This window comes from Hyaena hyaena, unplaced genomic scaffold (assembly GCF_003009895.1).
Source record: "Hyaena hyaena isolate Hyena2069 unplaced genomic scaffold, ASM300989v1 scaffold_65, whole genome shotgun sequence".
Classification (NCBI taxonomy): Eukaryota; Metazoa; Chordata; class Mammalia; order Carnivora; family Hyaenidae; genus Hyaena; species Hyaena hyaena.
In genome coordinates this window covers 941,934-963,520 of record NW_024080697.1, presented here as the reverse complement: position 1 = coordinate 963,520, position 21,587 = coordinate 941,934, and the positions used below count along the sequence as shown (strand labels likewise).

Here is a 21,587-nt window from a genome sequence, read left to right as displayed (position 1 = left end):
AACTGTCCCAGATGCTCCATGTTATGTGGGAGTGAAGGGGTCCTGGAGCTCACCATTCAGTGTAACATCCTTGGATAGAAGGCGAGGGAACTCCCACTGCCAGAGCTTGGTCCCCAGTGCCTTCTTCCACCCCCCAGCCCCTGCTCATTCTGCTCTGGGGTTTACTTTGCCCCTATTTGCCTTCAGAAAATGGGGAAACTCTCCCTCCCCCAAGCCCCCTGATATTGTAGTGAGACTCACGACCTGGCATGGAGCTTGAAAAATAGTCCCCATCTTCTTGTAATACCCTCAAGATGAGGGTATCCCCATGATTAAAAAAAGAAAGAACGAAAGAAAAGGAAAGGAAACCAGGATGCAGGATGGAGGGGGACAGATAAAGAGCAGCACAGTAGGAGAGACAAAGCAGACAGAAGCCCTGGGCTCAGATCTCAGCTCTCCCTCTGGGAGAACTCAGGAGAATGTGCACCCACTAAGGGCCTATTTGAGACCAATATGTCACATTTGTCATCTCATCTTGTCCTCATATGACCCCTATGAAGTGGCTACAGCTCCCCCACTTTGCAGATGAGAAACCCAAGGCTTTGAGAGGTTAACTCGCTCAAGGTTATACAGTTAGTGAGACACTAAGACCAAACCTTAGGCCCATGGTCTTTAAAGCCTGTGCACTTGCCGGCACAGCACTGTTGTCTCCAAATCAAGAGACTTAATCTCTGAGGACAGCTTCTTCATGTGTAAAATGGAGGGGGAAGGGCAGGGAGAGGGGAGGGATTATATTGCCTCATAGAGTTAAGAAAATTAAATGAGATTATATTGGTTAAAAACATAAAAACCTGACATGGTGTCTGGTATATAGTAGGCGCTCAATAAATGCTTTTTGTTTGCTTGTTTTCTTCTCTTTAGGTTAATATTAAAACTCAGAGCTTGGGAACCTAGGAGCTCCAAAATACTTCAAGAAACCCCAGGGCCGCCCATCGTTCCTGCGGGAATGGGGAAGTAGGGTAAGGAGAAGGGCTGATAAAAGGAGCTCGGCTCCAGGAATCAGAGACCTTTCCAGCTGTGCGCCCCTCGCTCCGCAGCCTCCTTTGGGCTCCCCTGACTTCCCGCCCCGCCCCGCCCCGCCCCGGAGCTGGGTCCGGAGTGCCTGGTGGGCTGATTCCCGAGCGTGGAAGGGAGACGGAGGGGAGAAAGGCGGCGGCAGCGGCGGCGGCGGCGGCGGCAGGCTGGGAGGAGGGGGATCCTCCTCTCTGCTCTCCCAAGTCGGCGCGGAGCCGCCTCGGGCCGGGCTAAGGGCTGCGTGGCGGCGGCGGGGCCGGGCCAAGATGCGGGGCTCCCGGGACCGCGCCGGGCGGGGAGGGCGGCGGCGCCGGGCGGCGGGCGGGAGCTGTCCGCGGTGCTGAAGCGGCGGCGGCGGCGGCGGCGGCGGCGGCAGGGACCCGGGGCCGGGAGCAGAGGCGCCCTCCTGGGAGCTCCACAGCGGCCGCAAGGCGGGGGCGCCGTCGTTCACCGGCCCATGCTGGGCCCCCGAGCCCCGCGGAGGAGGCGGGACCGTCCTCGGCGGGACAGGTAAGGGGCCGTCTGGGGGCGCAGCGGGAACCCAGAGCGAGACACCGAGGCTGAATCGAGCTGGGGAGCATAGTGGGACCCCTCTCAGGGATGGGGGTTCTTCCTCCCTGCTGACTGCATCTTTTCGCTCCGCAAGAGATCACTGCCAAGTCTATCCCTACCCCTCACCCTACAGGCTGGGGATGCTAGGAGGGGCCTGTGGGACTGGGGCCCAAGTAGGCACCTGGGCACTCTGACCCCATACCACCAGGCCTTAACCCCAACCTGAGACAGCTCTTAGACACCCTGCCCACAAAGAACGGTAAGGAGAGTATCCTGGACTCCTGTACCCCAGTCCCCACCATGGTTTTGCTCATGAGGGAAATCTGAACTAAGCATCCCTCTCTTCCCCAAGCCTGCGCCTCAGGGTGACTGGAGTGGCTGTGTTCCTCCCCTCGCCCCACGCCTCAAGATTTCTTTGCCCGCTAATGGCCCTTGGGCTGAGGATGGGCCAGGCCCCTTAGGACTGATTAACCCATTTCTCCAGGGAAGGAAGTAGGTACCAGAAAATACCTTCATTTTTTCCTGTGGCGCTCTTGACTCTAACGGAAGGAGGCTGGTTTTGGTGCATGAGGGCAAAGAGTGGGGGTACCTGAGCCTTGTTTTCTAGTATGTGCCCAAATCCTGGTCACCCTAGACAGAGCCTCCATTTGGAGTCCGCCCTCTTTCTGGCAAGAGTGTGCTGAATGAGCTCATTCAGGCCTGCAAAGTGCTTCCAATTCTTCAGAGCAGAGTTCTCTGAGTGGCAGAATGTAGAGATCAAAATAAAACTGCGTAGAGGAAGATTGGCCTATCACTGTGGCTGACCACTGCTTTGTCCCTATTATTTCAACCAAGCACAAATCCCTCCCCCTCCCCCCCCCATAGAAGGAGCACTAGACTAGGAGTTCTTGGCTGAGCGCTGGCATTTATCAGCTTGAGGCCAGTTCCCTGAAACTCTCTGAATCTTAGTTTCCTCATCCCTCAAGTGGGGACAAGGTAGCTGCTGTGCCACTTCAGGGAACTGCCTTGGGACTCAATGAAACAATGTACCAGATTGAAGGCTTGTCATCTGTAGGTCATCATACCAGCATGAGCTGCTGTCACTGTTTCTGTCCACTAGCCAGTCTGGCTGGAAGTGATCCAATCGTTGTTACCTCTACCCTTTTCTCCTAGCCTGGCCATGGCTTCCTTTGTCTTTGACCTCCCTGGGGTCATAGAATCTGTGAAACCCAACTTATAAATCTTGAGGCATCAAAAGGGCTCCCTCCTCCCTTCTCTTTCATCATCACCTATAGAAGATAATGTAGGGTGAGAGTCTGACTCACAGTTTTCATTGCCTTTTTCCCCCCAAGAATCACAGATCTGAGGAAACAGCTCCTTGAAGGCAAGGATTGTGTTGTTTTCATCTCTTTGCCTCCCTGCACACCTCCCCTCCCCCATAGCACCTGGAAGATAGTAAGGACTCAATAATTGGGTGTAAAATAAGAGAATGGAGTGTTAAAATATCTCAGAATAAAAGCTTTTGATTGGAGTCAGGAGCCCCATGTTTGGTCCCAGATCTGCCACAGACTCAGGCAAAGTCCTTCCCCTCTGTAGGCTTCAGTTTTCTTATCGGTAAAAGAAGGTTGGACTAGATAAGTTCTAACATTCCTAATGTTCTGGGAGTCTCTCTGTTGGCCATCTTGAGACCACAAATCTCTCAGTTCTTGAACAGAGCATACCAACTTCATTAACCTGGTTTTAAGACTAAGTTAATGTCCTTTCAGCAGAGAACTGGATTTTATGAATGGAGTAGGAGGAAGCAATAAGAACCTGAAAAAGCCATTTATATTTCTGATGTTTCTTTAAGATCCCCCTCTCTTCTTTATTTTCCTGGGAAAGCCATGAGTGTGTACAGAGTTGCAGAGCTGGGAGGGCCCCTGCCTGCAGACCAAGGGTCCAGGAAAGGAGCCCCCCTCACATTATCCCTTGTGAGTAGCCAAGGGCCAGGGACCCAGTTCTTAGCCACCTTCTCCTAGGGACCCTGCCTGGCTGGATCCCCTCTCCTAAGAAGACTAGAGGAGGGGACAGTCAGGAGAGATCCATCCCCGGGGAGAGCTTTTTTTATATATATGAAAACAAAATGTGCTTCTCTGACAATAATTTTCTTCAACTGTGGCAGGCCCAGCCAATGGTCGGAAAAACCTTAGCTAATTGGCACTTGGTTAGAGCTGAGTAAGGCATGCCAGTGACCCCCATGACTTACCCTTTAAGCACCCAGCCAATGTGGGGGATCAACCGCCAACCCCCACCCCATGTCAGCACTTTCTGGCTCCCAGCTGTTGGTGCAGCACTGGCAAAAATCAGCTCTCTAGAATTAATGGATAGTCACTAACCCTCATAACAAAGTAATGGCAACCGCATAGTGCAGCAAGCATAGAGAGGGGCTTTATTTTCTACAAGACTAGTCTGTGGGGGTGCTGGGCTCCTGCTGGGGCTAGAACAATGCACCACCCCCTTCTGCAGCTGTTCTCAGAGTTGTCAGAGTGCAGGGTATCTCTTGTCACCCTGGTAGACACATCTGGCTCCTCTCTCAACCAGGGAAAACTACCCAATGGCTACTCCTTGTGTTTCCCACCTGCCAACTCTCTACTGGGCCTCTCTGCTAGGCCCCCTCAGCAATGCCTCAAAGGGAAGAAGAGAGTCAGCCCTGGCACATGATTAAGTGATCCTAGTTATCTGGGGCCGGGGGCTGGGTGGGGGGGGAAATCTAAAGAAAAGGAATAGATAAATGTAACATGGTCATTAAGAAATGACGTGTGTGTGTGTGTGTGTGTGTGTGTGTGAGAGAGAGAGAGAGAGAGAGAGACTGAAACATTGAAATACACACATGTAGGTCCCTTATGCTGGGTGGCACATATATGACAAAAGCAGAGAATAAAATATCTAGAGACATCTGCACATTATTAATTACCTTCAAGTTCAAAGGCCAATTCATCTGTGAGTCCTAGAGGGACTTCCAGTCCCAAAGTACACCACTCCAGGGAGAAAGTAGAAGAAACAACCCATTTCTCTAAACCTTTGTCATTTTCTAACCCCCTTTTCTTCTCAGGGGCTTGGTGGGCATCCTGCCTGGAGCAAGGTCCCCTCTGCAGCAAGGTGGGGGACAATAAAGACAAATCTCATCCCTAATCTCATCCCTGCTCTTTGTATTTAGTTTCTCTCTTCTCTTTACTCCTCCTTTATTCTCTCTCCCTCCTCCCTGCAGCTGTCACCAGCACCCACCACCCCCTTTCCTCAAGCAAACCAAGCGGGAGTGAGGACCTGATGCTCTACCTCTTCTCTCCGTTAGGTGTGTTATCTTCTGCCATTAGATGCACTATTTGCTTCTAAGTGGTTGGGAACAAGCTGCTTCAGTGAAGAGACAGGTTGTTTCAGCAAGAATAAAGATTTGATTCCTGCCTGAAAATGGACTAATTTGAGTAATGGTGCCACTGTCCCAATCCTCCTGGTAACTTTCACCTTTGTTAGCCACAGACCCGGCCCTAAGCCAATAGATTATACTCTGAGGGGTGGTGCAGTCTAGCCCATGGGAGCCCAGGGTGAAAGTAGACAGAAAAGAAGGTAGACTGATGTCCCCTGGAAGTACCTAGGAAGCCTCCCCTGGGAGCTGAGAAGTGTTCCAGCCATCCTATCTCTCTTTCCTGGGTTCCCTCCTTCACCCTCTCCTCTCCTCTTCATAGCTCCATTGATAATTCTCAACTGTCTCTCTAGCCCTGACAATGATCCAGGGATTCAACTGCATATATCTAACTGTCAGGTGGATTTTCTACCCTAGCATCCCAAGACCCAACTCATCCGCTTCTTCCCACCTGCTCTTCCTTGGTGTGTGTGTGTGTGTGTGTGTGTGTGTGTGTGTGTGTGCACACATGTTTCATTTTACTGGATTGGTGCGTGGTGAGCCTTTTCAATATAAATATTCTTTTGTTTTTTCAGCTCAGGAACTACTTCCTGTTTCTGTCCCTTTAATTGTTATTCCCTTTCAGTCTCTGTTGTGTCTTTCTGAAATTCCTATTAGATGGATGTTGAACCTCTGGGACTCCCCTCCATGTCTTTTACTTTTCTTTCATATGTTCTGTCTTCTTGTCTTTTTGCTCTATGTTTTGGGAAATTTCATTAGCTTGTTCTTTCACATTAAATACTTAGTCTTTACCTGGGTCCATCCTATTATCCAGTTTTTCCATTAAATTTTTTAAATTTGTATTTATTTAAGAATCTCTACACCCAACATGGGGGTCAAACCCATATCCCCAAGAGTCACATGCTCTTCTGACTGAGCCAGCCAGACACCCCACTTTACTAAATTTTTGAAAATTTAGACAAGTCATTTTCGTTTTCCAAAACACTTTCATGTTCTTTGTTCCTTTTTCATAGCAGACTGCTCTCATTTTGTGGCTACAAATGTCCTCTTTTTTTTTTTTCCCAGAGGATATGAATTGAAAAAAATTTAGATAACTCTTCTAGAAGTTGAATGATTTTGATCTTATTGGGTCGATTGTTCCATTTGTGTATTTAATCCTTCTCTTTTATTTTCATATAGTTGCTCTTCATTATTCTTTGGTGTCCACTCAAACTTATGAATAAAGAAAGGTATTGACTAGCATAGGCAACCAGTATGGATTTTCTCTGAAACTGGGTAAGTTTCTTTCTCTAACAGACCTCCCCCTTGAATGAGACTTATTCTTACTTCTTATTCTGTTTGGGGCTGCAGGTGTCTCTGCACTTATTTCTTCACCAAGGAATTTCATTTGCTCTGTATCTTCCAGAAATTCCTCAGTGTTTCTGTCCCACTGATATCATTTTTTGTTGTTTTCAATTTTGTTATGATTTCATTCTTTTAGAAATATATGCTTTACCACTTTAATAGAAGCTTAAGAGGGAGAACAGGTCATCGCTAGGGCTCAGGCTGCCTTCTTTTTTAATTTTTTTAAATGTCTGTTTATTTTTGAGAGTGAGAGAGACAGAGCTTGAGAAGAGAAGGGGCAGAGAGAGAGGGAGAGACACAGAATCCAAAGCAGCCTCCAAGCTGTCAGCGCAAAGCTGGATGTGGGACTCAAACTCACGAGCCGTGAGATAATGACCTGAGCCAAAGTTGGACGCTCAGCCGACTAAGCCAACCAGGTACCCCTTGGGCTGCCTTTTTGAACCAGCAATCTTTCCCCTGGATTTTCTGTCAGTTGGTCTGGCATCAGTTAGCTGACAAAACCAGAAGCCTGGGAGTCATTCTAGGCTCCCCCCTTCTCCCTCACTTCTAGTTAGTCACAAAGTTCTGTTCATTCAGCCTCCTGACTCCTCCTCGAGTATGACTGTTCATCTCCATCCATTTTACCACAGATCAGGGTTAGGTCCTCATCCTTTCCTGCCTGCATTTTTATACTAGTCTCTTCATGGAACTCTTAGCCTCCATTCTCATTCACCTCAATGCATTCTATCCACTGCAGCCAGCCAGAGTGCTCTAAAACCTGGTATGACCATGTTACTTTCTTGCTACTACTCTCATGGCTCCCCACTTCCCACAGAAGAAAACTTTTCTGCATGGAATTCAAGGCCTTCCCACCTCTCCTGCCTTATTCTATCAACACCAAACCACCCTGGCTTCCTTTCCATTCCACTACCTCACACTTCTGTGCTGTTTCTCAGCTGCAAATGCTCTTCTCACATCGTTTCACCTGAATGACTCAGAGTCTTCCTTTAAAATTCAATCAGGGGCACCTAGGTGGCTCAGTCAGTTAAGTGTCCGTCTCTTGATTTCAGCTCAGGTCATGATCTCACAGTTCATAGGTTTGAGCCCTGAGTCAGGCTCTGTGCTGACGGTGCAGAGCCTTCTTGGGATGCTCTCTTTCCCTCTCTCTGCCCCTCCCCTGCTCACTCTCACTCTCTCTCAAAAAATAAATAAACTGAAAAAAAAAAAAGATTTAGTTCAGGTGTCACATGCTCTGAAAGCCTCTTAATTTCTGCCATTGCCTCTACTCCTGTCCCAGGATAGGAGTCCCTTATCAGTCCACCTCTAGCACTCCGTTGTGCAGCTAGCACAACTTACTCCATTGTACTGAAATTTCATATTTGCTAGTCTGTATTCCCCCCTCAAAGCTGGTACCATTTCTTGTTTATTCTTGCATCCCAAGAACTGGTCTGAATTAACTGCTCAAGAAATCATGCAGACATGCTCCACCCACCCCAGATCCTGGAAAGACCTTTCTTGTAGGGGAGACTTAACCTAGCTCACTCATTCATTGATTCTTTAATTTATTCATGAGATCAAATGTTTACTGAGTGCCTAGTATACCCCAGGCAAGGTGCTGCACGGATGAGGAAGATACAGTCCCCACCCTCTTGAAGTTCACAATTTGGTGAGAGAGGAAGATGCTAATCAACAAATCACACATATAGAAAAAGAGACTTGCTAAGCTCTTCGAGAGGAGGAACTGGAGCCTGGAGAGCTGATAAACAAGGAGCCTAAATCTAGGCTGAGGATGTAGGGACATCTCCCTGAGGAAGGGACTTTTGAGCTGAGAGCTGAAGGATTCTGATGTGAGTAGAGACAATGCTCCTGAGAAACGCAGCTGTGAATTGAAAGAGAGAGGGGACAGGAGCTGTAGGAGGGAAGTGGCACCGAGGAAAGGCATTCCAGTTATCTGCAACTGCCTAACCACCCCCAAAACTTAGTCTAAAACTAGACATTTTACTATACCTCATGACCTTGAGGGTCAGAAACGGAGGCAGCATTGAGCTGTGTGATTACTCCACTCCGTATGGCAGGGACAGAGGTCACACAGTGGTACTCAGCTGACAGATGGGCTGGTTTGAGGCATCCAACATGGCTTCACTCACATGTCTGACATCTTGGCAAGACTGGAAGGCTTGGCCCAGCAGGTTCCATCCACCAAAGCTCCTACACACATGACCTCTCCAGCATGGCAACCTCAGAGTAGTGCAGCTACAGACAGGGTGGCTCAGGGTTGGGAGGGTGAGTCTCTCAGCGAGCAAGGTAAAGGATGCATGGCCTTTTACAACCTGGCCTCTGAAGTCACACAGCATCACTTTTGCTGTGCTCTGTGGTCAGAGCAGTCACGAGCCCACTCAGATTAGAGAGGAGGGACACAGACCCCACCTCTCAAAGGGAGGAGTATCAAAGTATTTACAGCCGGGTTTTACAATCATCACAATTGATTTCTTTTTTAAGCAAGAAAGACTACAATATGTTTAAGTGCCATTAGGAAGGATCAGGAATGAGGAGCAGCTGAAGACCGAGGAGAAAGGATAATCAATTGTGTTAGCTCCCTGAAGAGGCAAACTGAAGCAAAGAAAGCCAAGTTCTCATTTTCATTTGATTCTGATTCTGCTGGCCTCACCCTCCTCCCCACCCTCGACCCCTGGCTTTCTCTCACTACTGTCAGATGCAGCAAGCCGCAGCCAAGACTCTAGACCAGAAATCATCAAATCCAGCCTCAAGCCATCTGCAAACAACCACCATAGTCACAGCACTTCACAGTTTGCAGAACAGTTTACACATTATCTGATAAGAGGATGATCTAGCGCCTAATCATAAAGATTTCACCTTTTCCCCCGGATTTTAATTATTTATATTTAAGCCTCTGCCTTACCAAGAAGGTCTTGATTTTATCTTTCAGTTTAGAAGCAATTGCTGTTGCTGCACCTAGAGATAGTGGCCAACAGCTGAACGTCCTCACAATGGCCCTGTATTTATATGAACTCAGACCTCAAGATTATTTAGGGAGCCACCCCCATGCTGCCAAATCACCCCAGATCTCCTAATCTTTTCATAAAGTTCCCATTTCCCATTCCCTTCACTGAGGCCCCCATTTTAACCTCGGCACTATCACACTCGCACTATTTATCACGACCCTCAGCACACAGGCAGGCTCTGAAAGGCATAGTTAAGTGAGAGCCCAGGCTTTGGATTCAATTAAACTTGGGTTCAATTCCATGGGGCGCCTGGGTGGCTCAGTCAGTTAAGCATCCGACTTCGGCTCAGGTCATGATCTCGCGGTTCGTGGGTACGAGCCCCGCGTCGGGCTCTGTGCTGACAGCTCAGAGCCTAGAACCTGTCTTCAGATTCTATGACTCCCTCCCTCTCTGACCCTCCCCTGCTCACGTTGTCTCTCTCTCTCTCTCAGAAATAAATAAAACATTAAAAAAAAAACCCTTGGGTTCAATTCCAGTCCCCATCACTGTTTAATCTTGGACAAGTTATTGACCTTTCTGAGCCTCAGTTTCTTTATTTGAAAAATGGAAAATAATAATAGCCAGCCCCACTGGTTGTACAGTTTTGAGATGAAGCATATGAAATACCTAGCTCTTATGGGGCTGCAGTAAATCATAGCTATTTTTTTTTAGTTGATTTATTTATTTTGAGAGAGAGAGAGTGAGCGGGGCTGAGAGAGAGGGGCTGAGAGAGAGAAAGAATCCCAAGTAGACTCGGCACAGTTAACTCAAAGCCCAACGTGGGGCTTGAACCCACAAACCATGAGATCATGACCTGAGCCAAGCTTAACCGACAGCCACCCAGGTGCCCCAATCATAGCTGGTATTATTCCATAGCATTCTGGTAAAGGTTGGTCCCCTCCCAAGGATATGCTGGAATTCCTGGGCAAGCATCTCATTGTCCCTTTTGCCTCTTTTTAAGGGTTTACCAGGCATCTTCCCAAGCACTTCAGAGCCCATCGGTAGTGCTTGTAACAAACAACTCCAGCCCCTGCCCCTGCAGCCAACATGAACTTGATGCTGTTCATCCAGGATGAGCTCTCGTCAGATAGACATAGGTCAAATGGAGCTCTATCACTCTCTACCTGTGTGATCTCAGAAAACCTATTTAACCTCTCTGAGTGCATGTGAGTGGGGGTGGAAGGGGGGCAGAGAGAGAGGGAGAGAGAGAATCCCAAGCAGGCCCCATGCTATCAGCGCAGAGCCTGAAGTGGGGCTCGAACTCACAAACCGCGAGATCATGACCTGAGCCAAAAGCAAGAATTGGACACTTAACCAACTGAGCCACCCAGGCTCCCCTACTAGTCTTAGAGTGATTATTAGAGCATCAGTTCTTAAAGTGTGGTCCCTGGACTAGTAGCATCAACACCACCTGGGAACTTGTTAGAGATACAAATTCTCAGGCCCATTTCAGAATCATAAACTGTGAGGATGGAGCCCAGCAGCCTGGGTTGAGTCGTGCAGGTGATGTTAGTGTGCGCTAATGGCTGCGTGCAGATCACCTTAATCCAATTAGGTGAGAGCTGATTCAAAGCCTGGTTTCTGTGTCCATAAGGGCTGGTCTGTTTCTGGTTTGCTCCTGCTCCTCAGGCAAACCCCAAAAGAAGTCTCAGTTGAAATCCATGGGCCCTGTAAAGGGCCCTCCTTAACAGGCACTGAATTCCTGTTTCCCGCCCCGCCTCTGATACTGCTGGAAGGGGAAAGTGGCACCAAGGGTCAGACTCACCTGTCCGTGTTTCTGTTTCGTCTGGGATCTTGGCAACTTGATCCCTCAAGTTCTTGCTCCCTTGGTTATTCTTTGCTGCCTTTTGATGCCTCCATATTTTTCCCTAGTTTTTCTAGCTGTTCTTGGCAGTTTGGTGTGACATAGGTTAGTCTGCCAGTTCTTTCCTAGAAGAGGAAGCCCCTATCCCACTGTGACTCTCTCACTAGAAATGATAGGGTCAGATGAGCATTTAGAGCAGTTAATTCCTGGCACGTGATAAAAAGCTCAATAAATGTTAAGTTATTGTTCTTCCTCTCTCAATAGAATGTCAGGGTCATATTGAGCTGAGCTATTAAAAATCAACACCTTCTGGTGCCTGGGTGGCTCAGTCGGTTAAGCATCTGACTTTGGCTCAGGTCATGATCTCACAGTTCATGGGTTCGAACCCTGCATCAAGCTCTGTGCTGACTGCCAGCTCAGAGCCTGAAGCCTGTATCAGATTCTGTATCTCCCTCTCTCTCTGACCCTCCCCCGCTCACGCTGTCTCTCTTTCTCTCAGAAATAAAAACCATTTTAAAAAATAAAAAAAAAATCAACCCCTTCTAGCCTTCCATACATTTTATAGATAAGCAAACTGGTGTTACAGCCTGTGATTGGACCCCAGAACAATCAGACTCTTGTGGGAGGCTGTAATTGGACCCCAGTGGATTACTGTATGGTGTCCTGTCCCTAGTCTGAAGGTGGCAGTGTGCTCTCTGTCTCTAAATCAGGGAGTGGAAAGAACCTAGGGCCCAGCTCAGTTCTCAGCTTGAAAAGAAACAAGCCAGGACCTGGGGCCTCCCAGGTCCACCTGTCCCTCTCCTTTTGCAGGGCCCAGACCTCTTGCCCAACTGTACGATCTAGAGCAATCTCCTCAGCTTCAGAATTGCAGACATCTTGGGCCACCTGGGTGGCTCAGTCAGTTAAGCATCTGACTTCGGCTCAGGTCATGATCTCATAGTCCATGAGTTCAAATCCCGCATCGGGCTCTGTGCTGACAGCTTGGAGCCTGGAGCCTGCTTCCAATTGTGTGTCCCTCTCTCTCTCTGCCCCTCCCCCGCTCCTGCTGTCTCTCTCACTCTCAAAAATAAATAAACATTAAAAAAAGAACAAAAAAAAAAGAATTGCAGACATCTCATGTCTTCCCTCTAGAGCAGAGTGCACACACCTGTGCGCATATGTGCACATGTCACACACACGCAGAGACATGCTCACCAGCAAGTAAGCAGGCATACAGTACCACATGTACAGCAGGCACACACAGCCCAGATGAGACCAGGCAGAAGTGGAGAGGAAAATTACTCTGCTTTGAATACTGGACCCTTACTCCAAGGAACAGGGAGAGGTAGCCCTCAGCAATAGGCCAAAATGTCAGGCGAGGCTACAGGTAGAGAAGCCTGGGCCTGGGATCTGCCACCCCCTCCTTCTGGCCAGGACTCAGTGCTGGGTCCCCAGGATTGGCTTAGTGGACTCCCATGTGGCCCTAGCAGGTTTTGGGGTGAGCATGACCTGCTAGAGACCAGTGACCTTTGGCTGGACTGTGAGTAGGTGCTATAGCCCATAACTTGGTTGCTTTATGGAAGCAGAGGTGTGTGTGTGTGTGTGTGTGTGTGTGTCTGTCTGTCTGTCTGTCTGTGCTAGGGCAGGCTTGGATGCTGTGCTCAGCCTTTTAACCTAGAAGGAACCCCAAGCCTGGAAAGCCTTAAAACCAAGTTTAGATAGTTCAGCTCAGAAGAAGTCTATGCACTTAATATTTTTCTGATTTAAAGGAAGTACATGCTCAATGTAAAACATAAATATGGGAAACAGAAAAAATATGGTGTAAAAAGGAAAATGAAAAATACCTGTGCTCCCACCCCCGGAGATAATCACCATTGACGTTTTGGCAGAGTTAAGATTACATGCACATACCATTTTCTTTTCTTCCCTCTCACTGAATCTGCAATGAGCATTTCCTCATGTCATTCTTCTTTGTAAACCTGTTCGAAGGCCTTGTACCACTGGATTGTTGTACCATAATTTATTTAACTTGTCCCCGATTGTTGGACATTCAGGTGGCTTTCAGTGTGTCCCTTTTGTGGAAACCCAGGATCATACATCTTTGTACTTGAAGCTAAGAAGCTCCTGCCCAGAGGCACCATCAGTGTGGTGGAGAGGAGTGTAATCCAGGAAACGCTTCGTGGTTTGGGTTTCAGTAGCTCAGCTGGATATACTTTGACCAAGAGAGGATGGCTGGCAAAAGCAGGGGGATGAGCTGGGACCCAGGTGCCCCTGCCTGCCTTGGACAGAGGACAGGTGCCCTACAAGTGCCCCCACAGTCTCCCGAGCTCTGGGGCCTGATTCCTGGCCACAAGTATCCTTCCTTTCCTTCTGGGGGATTGGACAGGTGATTGCCAAGGCCTCCTATGCCTCCTTCAGGCTATAGGGCAGGGTGACGTTGATGCATTAGTCTGCTCTGAGGGCTCTGGGGCTGGTCCTCCCCACAGCAGCCTGCCAAAAGGCCCCCACACACCTCTGCCTATGCAGATGGCAACAGGCTTGAGGCTGTAAGCAGAGGGGGCATTAATTAAGACCAGCTCGAGGAGAGGCCAGGGACCTGTGGGAGCCATATCCTAGAATCCCATAGGGTGGGCAAGATGGAGGTCAGAGCCAGCACTGTGGCAGCCCAGGGGGAGTTGGGAAGCCAGAGGATGATGCTATGGCTCTAATGTGCATCTGACAAGGAGATGCCTTGCCTTCCCTTTGCTTCCTTCAATGTGCTCAAAGGGTCATGATAGGGAAGGTAGCACCTCATTGGGTTCTGAGCATGCTCAACTATTCCTGTGTCTTGACAGGGGACAGGGAGTGGGGGAATTGACTTCTGCAGGGCTCCTTGAGGCTATCGGCTCATAGAGTGCTAGTGCCACCATCGATGACCATTTAATTCAGCCCCTCTTATTACAGATAGGTAAACCGAGGTGCCAGATCAATAAGCTAATGTGGGTGAGTAAGGAATAGAATCCCAGTGTGCCTGACTCCCAAACCCATGAGCCTTATGCTCATGTGCCCTTCAATTACACATCTGCAGGTCACATCTGCTGGTGTGGGGGAGGCTCTGACAAGGACTCAAAAACTGCCCTCAGGGGTCAGAAGAGACCAGTCCCACTGTGAATCTGCCAGAGGAGCCCAGGCACAAGCCTGATCCAGCAAGGCCCCCACCTGCAGTAAGGAACCTGTCCACATATTATAGTCCCAGGGGCTCCCCTGCATTTTGATCCATAGAGAGGAAAGAAGAGGGAGAAGTAGTGAAGCCCTGGCATTTATGAGCTTCATCCCTCCCGAGAACTGATGTCCCATCTCTGCATGTGGAGAAGCTTCTTCCACAGCTGGGTGACAGCCCAAGTAGAACTTGTAACTGCTTCATGTGCCGAAAGAGCCCCCAGGTGCAGGGCAGCCCAGCACCATGCGTGCCCTCCCTGAAGGAAGAGTTGGGCACCTGGGCCACACGCCCTTCTTTGGGTCCTACCAGGATTCTGTTAGACATTCTTGGAGCCCCAGCCCCAGAGGTCACACTTCTCCGGGTTCAGAGCCTCTGAGACAAAGCCAGGGCAGACTTCTCTTCCTCCTTTGCCTCCAGGCAGGCAACAGCCCTCACTCCTCCCTCATAGCAGGCCAGCCAAGGGACCCTGGCCCCCCATGGACCCACCCTCAATGCCTTCCCCTAGCCCTGCCTGTGCCTCCCCCACCTCACTCTGTCCCATTCCCCATTATTCCGGGGGCCATGCTCTGTCTTCAGGTTTCCCAAAAACCAACTTTCTAGAATCCAACCACTTCTCTTAGGAAAGAAAGAAAAATGGCCAGGCTCTGGCTATGGATTCCTGATGGGAAGTGGGAGTGGAGAAGGGGGCCTAGACAAACCCATCCCTGGAGGCATAAATCCTTTCCCACACTTTTCCCTTTACCATCAGGCCAGAAATGACCTTGGGCAGCATAGAAGCCCCTGCCACTTATCATGTACAGTGGCACATCAGCCATCTCTTTGGATCCTCAGAACAACCTTGTGAGTTGGGCGGGAATTATCATCTGCACTTTACAGATGAGGAAACCCAGGAGGGCATGATTATTGACCCAAAGTATCAAGGCCAGGACTGACTCTCCCATCTTCAGATTATAAATCCAGGGCAAGACATGACCCTATCACCCTTCAACATTATGATGGGGCTGGGAGGGTGTGAGTAGGGTCCCTGGGAGGGCCTCCCCCCCTTCTCCATATGCCATTTCTACCTGCCACACCCCAGCATGTCTGCGGGCTTTGCTGTAAACACATGTATAGACTGCCTTTCCCTCCTTCAGCCAGCTCTGAGCACCTACTGTGTGCCCTTCCCAGGTGCTCAGGGCTGGCTGAAGGAGGAAGAAGTAGTCCTAGAGGGTGTCTACACTAGCCCTTGCGTGTGTCTACACTTCCAGCTGGGATGTGCAAGTCTAGACTTTAGTGTCTTGGAGGCCCTGCCTTAGATCCCACAGGACTTCCTGAAACCACAACTTACCTTAGAGAAGGGATTAGTCTAAGGAGCACCCCTCTAAGACCATAACTGGGAAGAAGCATCCTTCCCTGTGAAGAATCGGCTGCAATTAGTACGTGGCCTGTGCTGAGCTCTGAGCAAGCATGGTCCCATCCAACCCTAAAACAAATCTTCCTCAACCCAGTATCCCACCTGCTACCAAGTCCTGTCAATATCTCCCAAGGCTCCTCCCCTTTTCTTCATCTCCTCACCATTGAGTCCCAGCTGTCCTCAGCTTACCTGAAGCCATGGCAAAGCCTCCTATCAGTGTCACAATCAGTCCAGCCCTTTCCAAGCCACTCCCCACACAGCGCTGGCAAGGCTTCTGGACCCAAACCCTATCCAACCCCTACCGCCAAGTCACCGGAAGCCATCTTAGACCTAAACAGGGCTGCATAGTCTGGTCACACTCCCTGTCTCACCTCTCCGTCTCTACCTTGAGAGGCACCAGCCTTCTCCCAGCCTCTCAGAGCAAACATCCTTTATCCAGGTCTCTGCATGAAATATGTTCCCCTCCCCTTGCCTTACCAACTGGTCCTCTTTCTTCAAATCTCAGCTCCCAAGCCTTCCCTATACCTTTGTGTCTGTTCTGTGCCTTGCACGTTCTTAGGCCCCTTGATGTCCTTCTCCTTCAGGGCAGGTGTCTTCGCCACCGCCGTGAGCTCCGTGAAGACTCTCTGCCAAGAGTCCCCTTCTCTCTGCTCACCTTTCTCACCTCCGTGTCCCCAGTGTCTGCCTGTTGGGGAGCTGATGCTCAACTGATATGTGTTGTCAGGATAAATGAATGAACCAACTCTATGAGGTAAGTACTGTGGCCATGCCCAATTTGTAGACTATGAAAGGGACACCCTGAGAAGCTAAGTGGCCAACTCAAGGTCCCACAGCTGGCCGGTGGCAAAGGCAGGGTCTGAGGGCCTGAGTTCTTAAACATTTCTAGTCCTACATCCAGAGCCCTGGACTCAGCATTTGTCTGTCTTGCTCGCCCATCAGGCTCTCTGAGGACAGCTCAACTGGCCCAGGCTCCCCTCCCTGGAGCTGCCCCCGGAACCATGGAGAGTCTGAGTGAACTGCAGAACCCTCTGCTGCCTCGGAGCCCTGCCCCCCTCCATGGCCCCTACCCCTACCCCGAGGCTTCGCCCAGCTGGTCATGCCAGGAGAAACTCTACTCCTACCTACTGGGTGGTGCTGGCTCTGCTCGCACCCACCAGCTCCTGGACCCAGGATCCCTGCAGCTGGCCGTGGAGGCCTGGTACAGGCCCACCTGCCTCCTGGGGAGGGACAAGGTCAAGGAACCCAAGGCAAACAGCTGTGAGACCAGCTTCACAGAGAACAGGGAGCCCCAGGCTGGGCCCACGGAGCGGTCCACAGAACCTGGCCAACTAGAAGAGGATGTCACCATCCAGACTGTGTCCTATGGGGTTCAGGAAGAGATACAGGGCCAGGATAATGACCAGGAAGAGGAGGAGGTGAGTGCATATGTTTAAAATGCAGATTCCCAGGCCAACCTCTAGGTGTTGAGATTCAGTAGGCCTGGCTTGGGGCCCAGGAATCTATGTTACCAAAGAAAAGGTACTTCCAGCACAGATGCTGTCCACACTTTGAGAAACACAAACTTGGGTTGATGACTTAATTTTTTTAAGTTTATTTATTTATTTTGAGAGAGAGAGAGAGAAAACACGAGTAGGGGAGGAGCAGAGGGAGAGAGAGAGAACCCCAAGCAGCCTCCACACTCTTAATGCAGAGCCTGACGTGGGGCCCAAATGCATAAACCGCAAGATGACGACCTGAGCTGAAGTCAGACACTTAACCGACTAAGCCACCCAGGTGCTCCAATAACTTAATTTTGTAATAGCATTTATTGCTCTTGTTTTCTTAATTACATAAGTAACTTAAAAATACAGAAAACCACTGGAAGAGAACATTATTTTAATTTTTTTTTTAATTTTTTTTTTTTTTTTTTTTTTACAAATAGTTTATTGTCAAATTAGTTTCTACATAACACTCAGTGCTCATCCCCAAAGTGCCCTCCTCCATGCCCATCCCCCCCTCCCCCCCACATCCATCAGTCCTCAGTTTTTGTCAGCATTCAAGAGTCTCTCATGGTTTGCCTCTCTCCCTCTCCCCCACCATTTCCGCCCTTCTTCTCCCCCTTGTTCCTCCGTCAAGTTCCTCCTAATCCTCCTATACGTGCAAACATATGATATTTGTCCTTCTCTGCCTGACTTATTTCGCTCAGCATAACACCCTCAAGGTCCATCCATGTTGCTACACATGGCCAGATTTCATTGTTTCTCATTGCCATGTAGTATTCCATGGTATAGATAAACCACATCTTCTTGATCCATTCATCTGTTGATGGACACTTAGGCTCTTTCCATGTTTTAGCTATTGTGGAGAGTGCTGCTATGAACATTGGGGTACATGTGCTCCTATGCCTCAGCATTTCTGTATCCCTTGGGTAAATTCCTAGCAGTGCTATTGCTGGGTCATAAGGGAGTTCTATTGTTAGTTTCCTGAGGAACCTCCACACTGTTTTCCAGAGGGGCTGTACCAGTTTACATTCCCACCAACAGTGTAGGAGGGTGCCCGTTTCTCCACATCCTCGCCAGCATCTAGAGTAAGAGAACATTATTTTAATAGATGATGTTCTAGTCTTTTTTTGTTCAATGATTTTCTCCCACCCTACTCCCCCAAAAAGACCTTGCTGTAAATAGTTTATAACTAGATTTTTCTCTCTAAGCAACGTATCTCAGTATCACTCCATGTAATTTAATATTTGTCTACAAGGTGATTTTTAAGGGTTTCATGGTACCCCATTGTATGTTCTTCCATCACTTAACTCAACCTCTCTTCTTTCACAATTACTATCTGGTGATACACATGCCTATACATTAATACTTATATTCTTTCTTTATATGCTTGTGCTAATTCCAAAGGAGGTAATCAGTGGGCCACAGTTAAGTTGGGTAGAGAGTACCAAGCCCAACCTACACTCCCACCCACAGGAGATGACACTACCTGTGGTCCCACGTCTTTGCCGCTGGTGATCCTGGGCCTGTTCTCAAAAGCCCACTCGTGTTTTGCAGAGTGATGTGACCTCAACAGACAGCGAAAGTGAAGACAACTTCATGGCGCTGCCCCCCAGGGACCACCTGGGCCTTACTATCTTCTCCATGCTCTGCTGTTTCTGGCCCCTGGGCATCGCTGCCTTCTACTTCTCCCAGGGGGTAAGAGCATGAGGGGCACAGGGCATCTGCTGCTGCCCCCTCCCTCCACTGGAGGGCTTGACCCTCCATGTGCAGCACTGGGTGGGAGCCCGGTGGGCTGGGGCTGCGTTCCCAGCCGTGGGGACATGTCCTTTTACCAGCATCTCTCTCTCTCTAGACCAGCAAGGCCATCTCCAAGGGAGACTTCCGCCTGGCCAGCACCACCTCCCGCAGAGCCCTCTTCCTGGCCACACTCTCCATCGCCGTGGGCGCCGGTCTCTATGTGGCCGTGGTGGTGGCTCTGGCAGCTTACATGTCCCAGAATGGCCATGGCTAGTGGCCAGCAGAGCCTGGCACCCTGGCTCACCTCTCTGCCAAAGGAGGTGGTGAGGCTTAGGGTTGCAGACTCTCTGGAGAGCCCTGGTCCCGGAAGACAATCCACAATCCTGGCTTGTTGTGGGGAGGCCTCCCAGGCTGTAGCTGGCAGGGCTCCACCATCACTTCTTGTCTACAGCCCCCAGTATCAGAGCAGAACCAGGACCACCACCCTCTCGCCCAGGCTATGTCAGGAAGCAAGAGAGAATAGGGCTGCCCACCAAGCCATCTAGGCAGGACCTACCTCTGGCTTGAGGCTGGCTGGGAACTCAGCCTATTCTGTCCCCCCTCCCACCACGGGTCACCTGCCAGGCCAGCAGCCCACTTCCCAATCTTCTAGCCTCTCCACAGAGAAAAAGCAGAAGATTACTGGGAGATAAAAGGACACCTGGGGGTAGGGGATCTGACCCAGTTCTTCGGGCTAATCGGAGTCTCCACTCTGGGGACAACCTGAGCTTCCCCAGCTCCATTCTTGGGCCCCATGAGACCAAGACCTCCAGCCAATCAGGAGGGAAAGACACAGAAACACAGGGGGCCCTGGCTCTTCCTGGCTGTCTCCTGTGGGCTTGCAAGACACCATAGATTCTAGATAGAGAAGAAGAGTCCCAGGCATGTAAGCTCTACACCCAGGGTAGGTTCTTAGAGCTTCCTTGTGCAGGAATAAAAGACAGATGTGATGACAGAGGTCCTGAATTATTGCCAGACTACTTAGGCCTCCCTGTTCCACCTCTGGTCCCCACCTCTATCATCCTTTTCTGGTCTCCTCCTGGGAGGCCCTGAGCTAATACCATCCCAGAGAGTGTCATTAGCCTACCAGCCACTGAGCAGAGGGCCCTAGATCCAGCCCTGTGGGAAAGCAGCAAGGAGAGGCCTTGGGGAGTCATGAATGTAAACGAGGGGAGGATACAGGACTGGCATGGGGGCTGAGCAACCCAGCAGTGCTCAGAAGTCTTCCTGGAGGAGGTGTCCCTTGAGCAAGGTCTAGAGGGATGAAGAGAATTCATCTAGGAGATTTGTTTCCCCATAACCTTTAGTTTTCATGAACAGGGACATGGCAGGAGTCTCCCAAGCTATTCGGATTATGCCTAGGGCATCTGGGCTGGAGCCAAACTACAGCCATTTCTGAGGCTTCACCACCTCAGAGAAGAAGGTTAGGCAGCATGCTCTCAAAGACCAGTGATGTTTTCCCACCTCAGAATGCTGGGGGTCAGCCGTCTTCACTGATGTCCCTAATCAGAGCTGCTCCCAACACCTCCAGCCACTAGGGAACATCCAGAATTTTAGAGGCATCCAGGCAGCCAGGAGGGCGGTACCTTGGGAGGGCAGGCCTGTCTGGGCTCAAGCAAAAGACCCAACTGTGCAGGATCTGGGGACTTGGTCATTCCCAGGCTGCACCCAGAGCCCAGGGCTGTGGATCGACCACTGGCCCACCTTGTCCCACCATCCTCCCCAACCTGGCCTTGCCCCCACCCTCTACTCCCTGCATCCCCTGAAGTCCCACAGGCCCAGGATCAGTGGTTTTAATATCCCACAATTGTATATATTTATCCTTGTAATAAACATTTCTGTAACACTGGTGTCCTCTGGGCCTCTTAGTGTCCTCACCTGCCTCCACCTTGCCTGCAGCCCACTGGCCTCCGGGACTGTCCTCCAGCCACATATCTGCTGCTCTGGGCCCCTGGGAGTTTTCTCAAGAAGGTCTTAGGAGAAGAGGTGGCCGGAGTACCCACCCACCCCACAACTGCTCTGCTCAGAGTAGCCTGGACGTAGAGTGATGGCGTGCACTTGACTCCACGCAGGACAAGACAAGGTCTGTGCCTGAAGGAAAGTCCCTTCTAGGTTCAAGAGCTTGCAGGTCCGGAGGAAGGGTGATTGAGGCTCTGCTGAGCTGTCTGTAGCTATCAAGGGGGAACACGGGGCTTGAAGAGCACCAAGGAGCCCCACTCCCCTGGTGCCCGTTCTCAAGTCCCTTGTACCTCCCTCTTGCTCCAGGGCAGTGCGGGGAGGGGCCCATCTCCTCCTCAGGCCGCGGCCTGGGCACCAAAGCTCCAGTATCCTCTCCCCACGAGGCCCCCAGGAGCTCTGCCCAGGCCAGCAAAGGGACCAGCTTGGCCTCAGATCACCTTGTGTGGAGGGCCCTGGGGGAGGTGGGGTCTGCACACCCCACACCTGCATGTGTCCCCCAGCAAGACCCAGCTATTCTCTCTTGCACACACACATGCTGCATGGGCTGGACGCCCTGGAGACAGAGATTAGCACCAGGTGTATATTAGGGGCTGATCTTGGGGTATCATTTGAGGAAGGGAGGAGGAGGCAGATCTGGGCAGGGGGAGGTCAGACTGTGAGGCAGGCCTAGATGCAGTGGGGTCTGGA

General features: G+C 50.3%; 1 protein-coding gene across 3 annotated transcripts in view; it reads left to right on the top strand.

Annotated features, from left to right (window-relative positions):
* The window catches only part of SYNDIG1L (synapse differentiation inducing 1 like), a 45,134-nt gene extending 24,365 nt beyond the window's left edge, over positions 1-20,769 (top strand). The window contains exons 2-6 of one of the 3 annotated variants that reach the window (XM_039232202.1): positions 901-998; positions 16,363-16,435; positions 16,624-17,099; positions 18,720-18,860; positions 19,018-20,769. In XM_039232202.1, the coding sequence (XP_039088133.1) occupies positions 16,683-17,099; positions 18,720-18,860; positions 19,018-19,176 (717 nt within the window). In that variant the 5' untranslated portion in view covers positions 901-998; positions 16,363-16,435; positions 16,624-16,682 and the 3' untranslated portion in view covers positions 19,177-20,769. Of the gene's footprint in view, positions 1-900; positions 999-1,488; positions 1,564-16,268; positions 16,436-16,623; positions 17,100-18,719; positions 18,861-19,017 lie in introns of those variants that run through there. The other 2 variants (XM_039232201.1, XM_039232203.1) reach the window with 2 other exon arrangements.
* Positions 20,770-21,587: the final 818 nt, after the last annotated feature.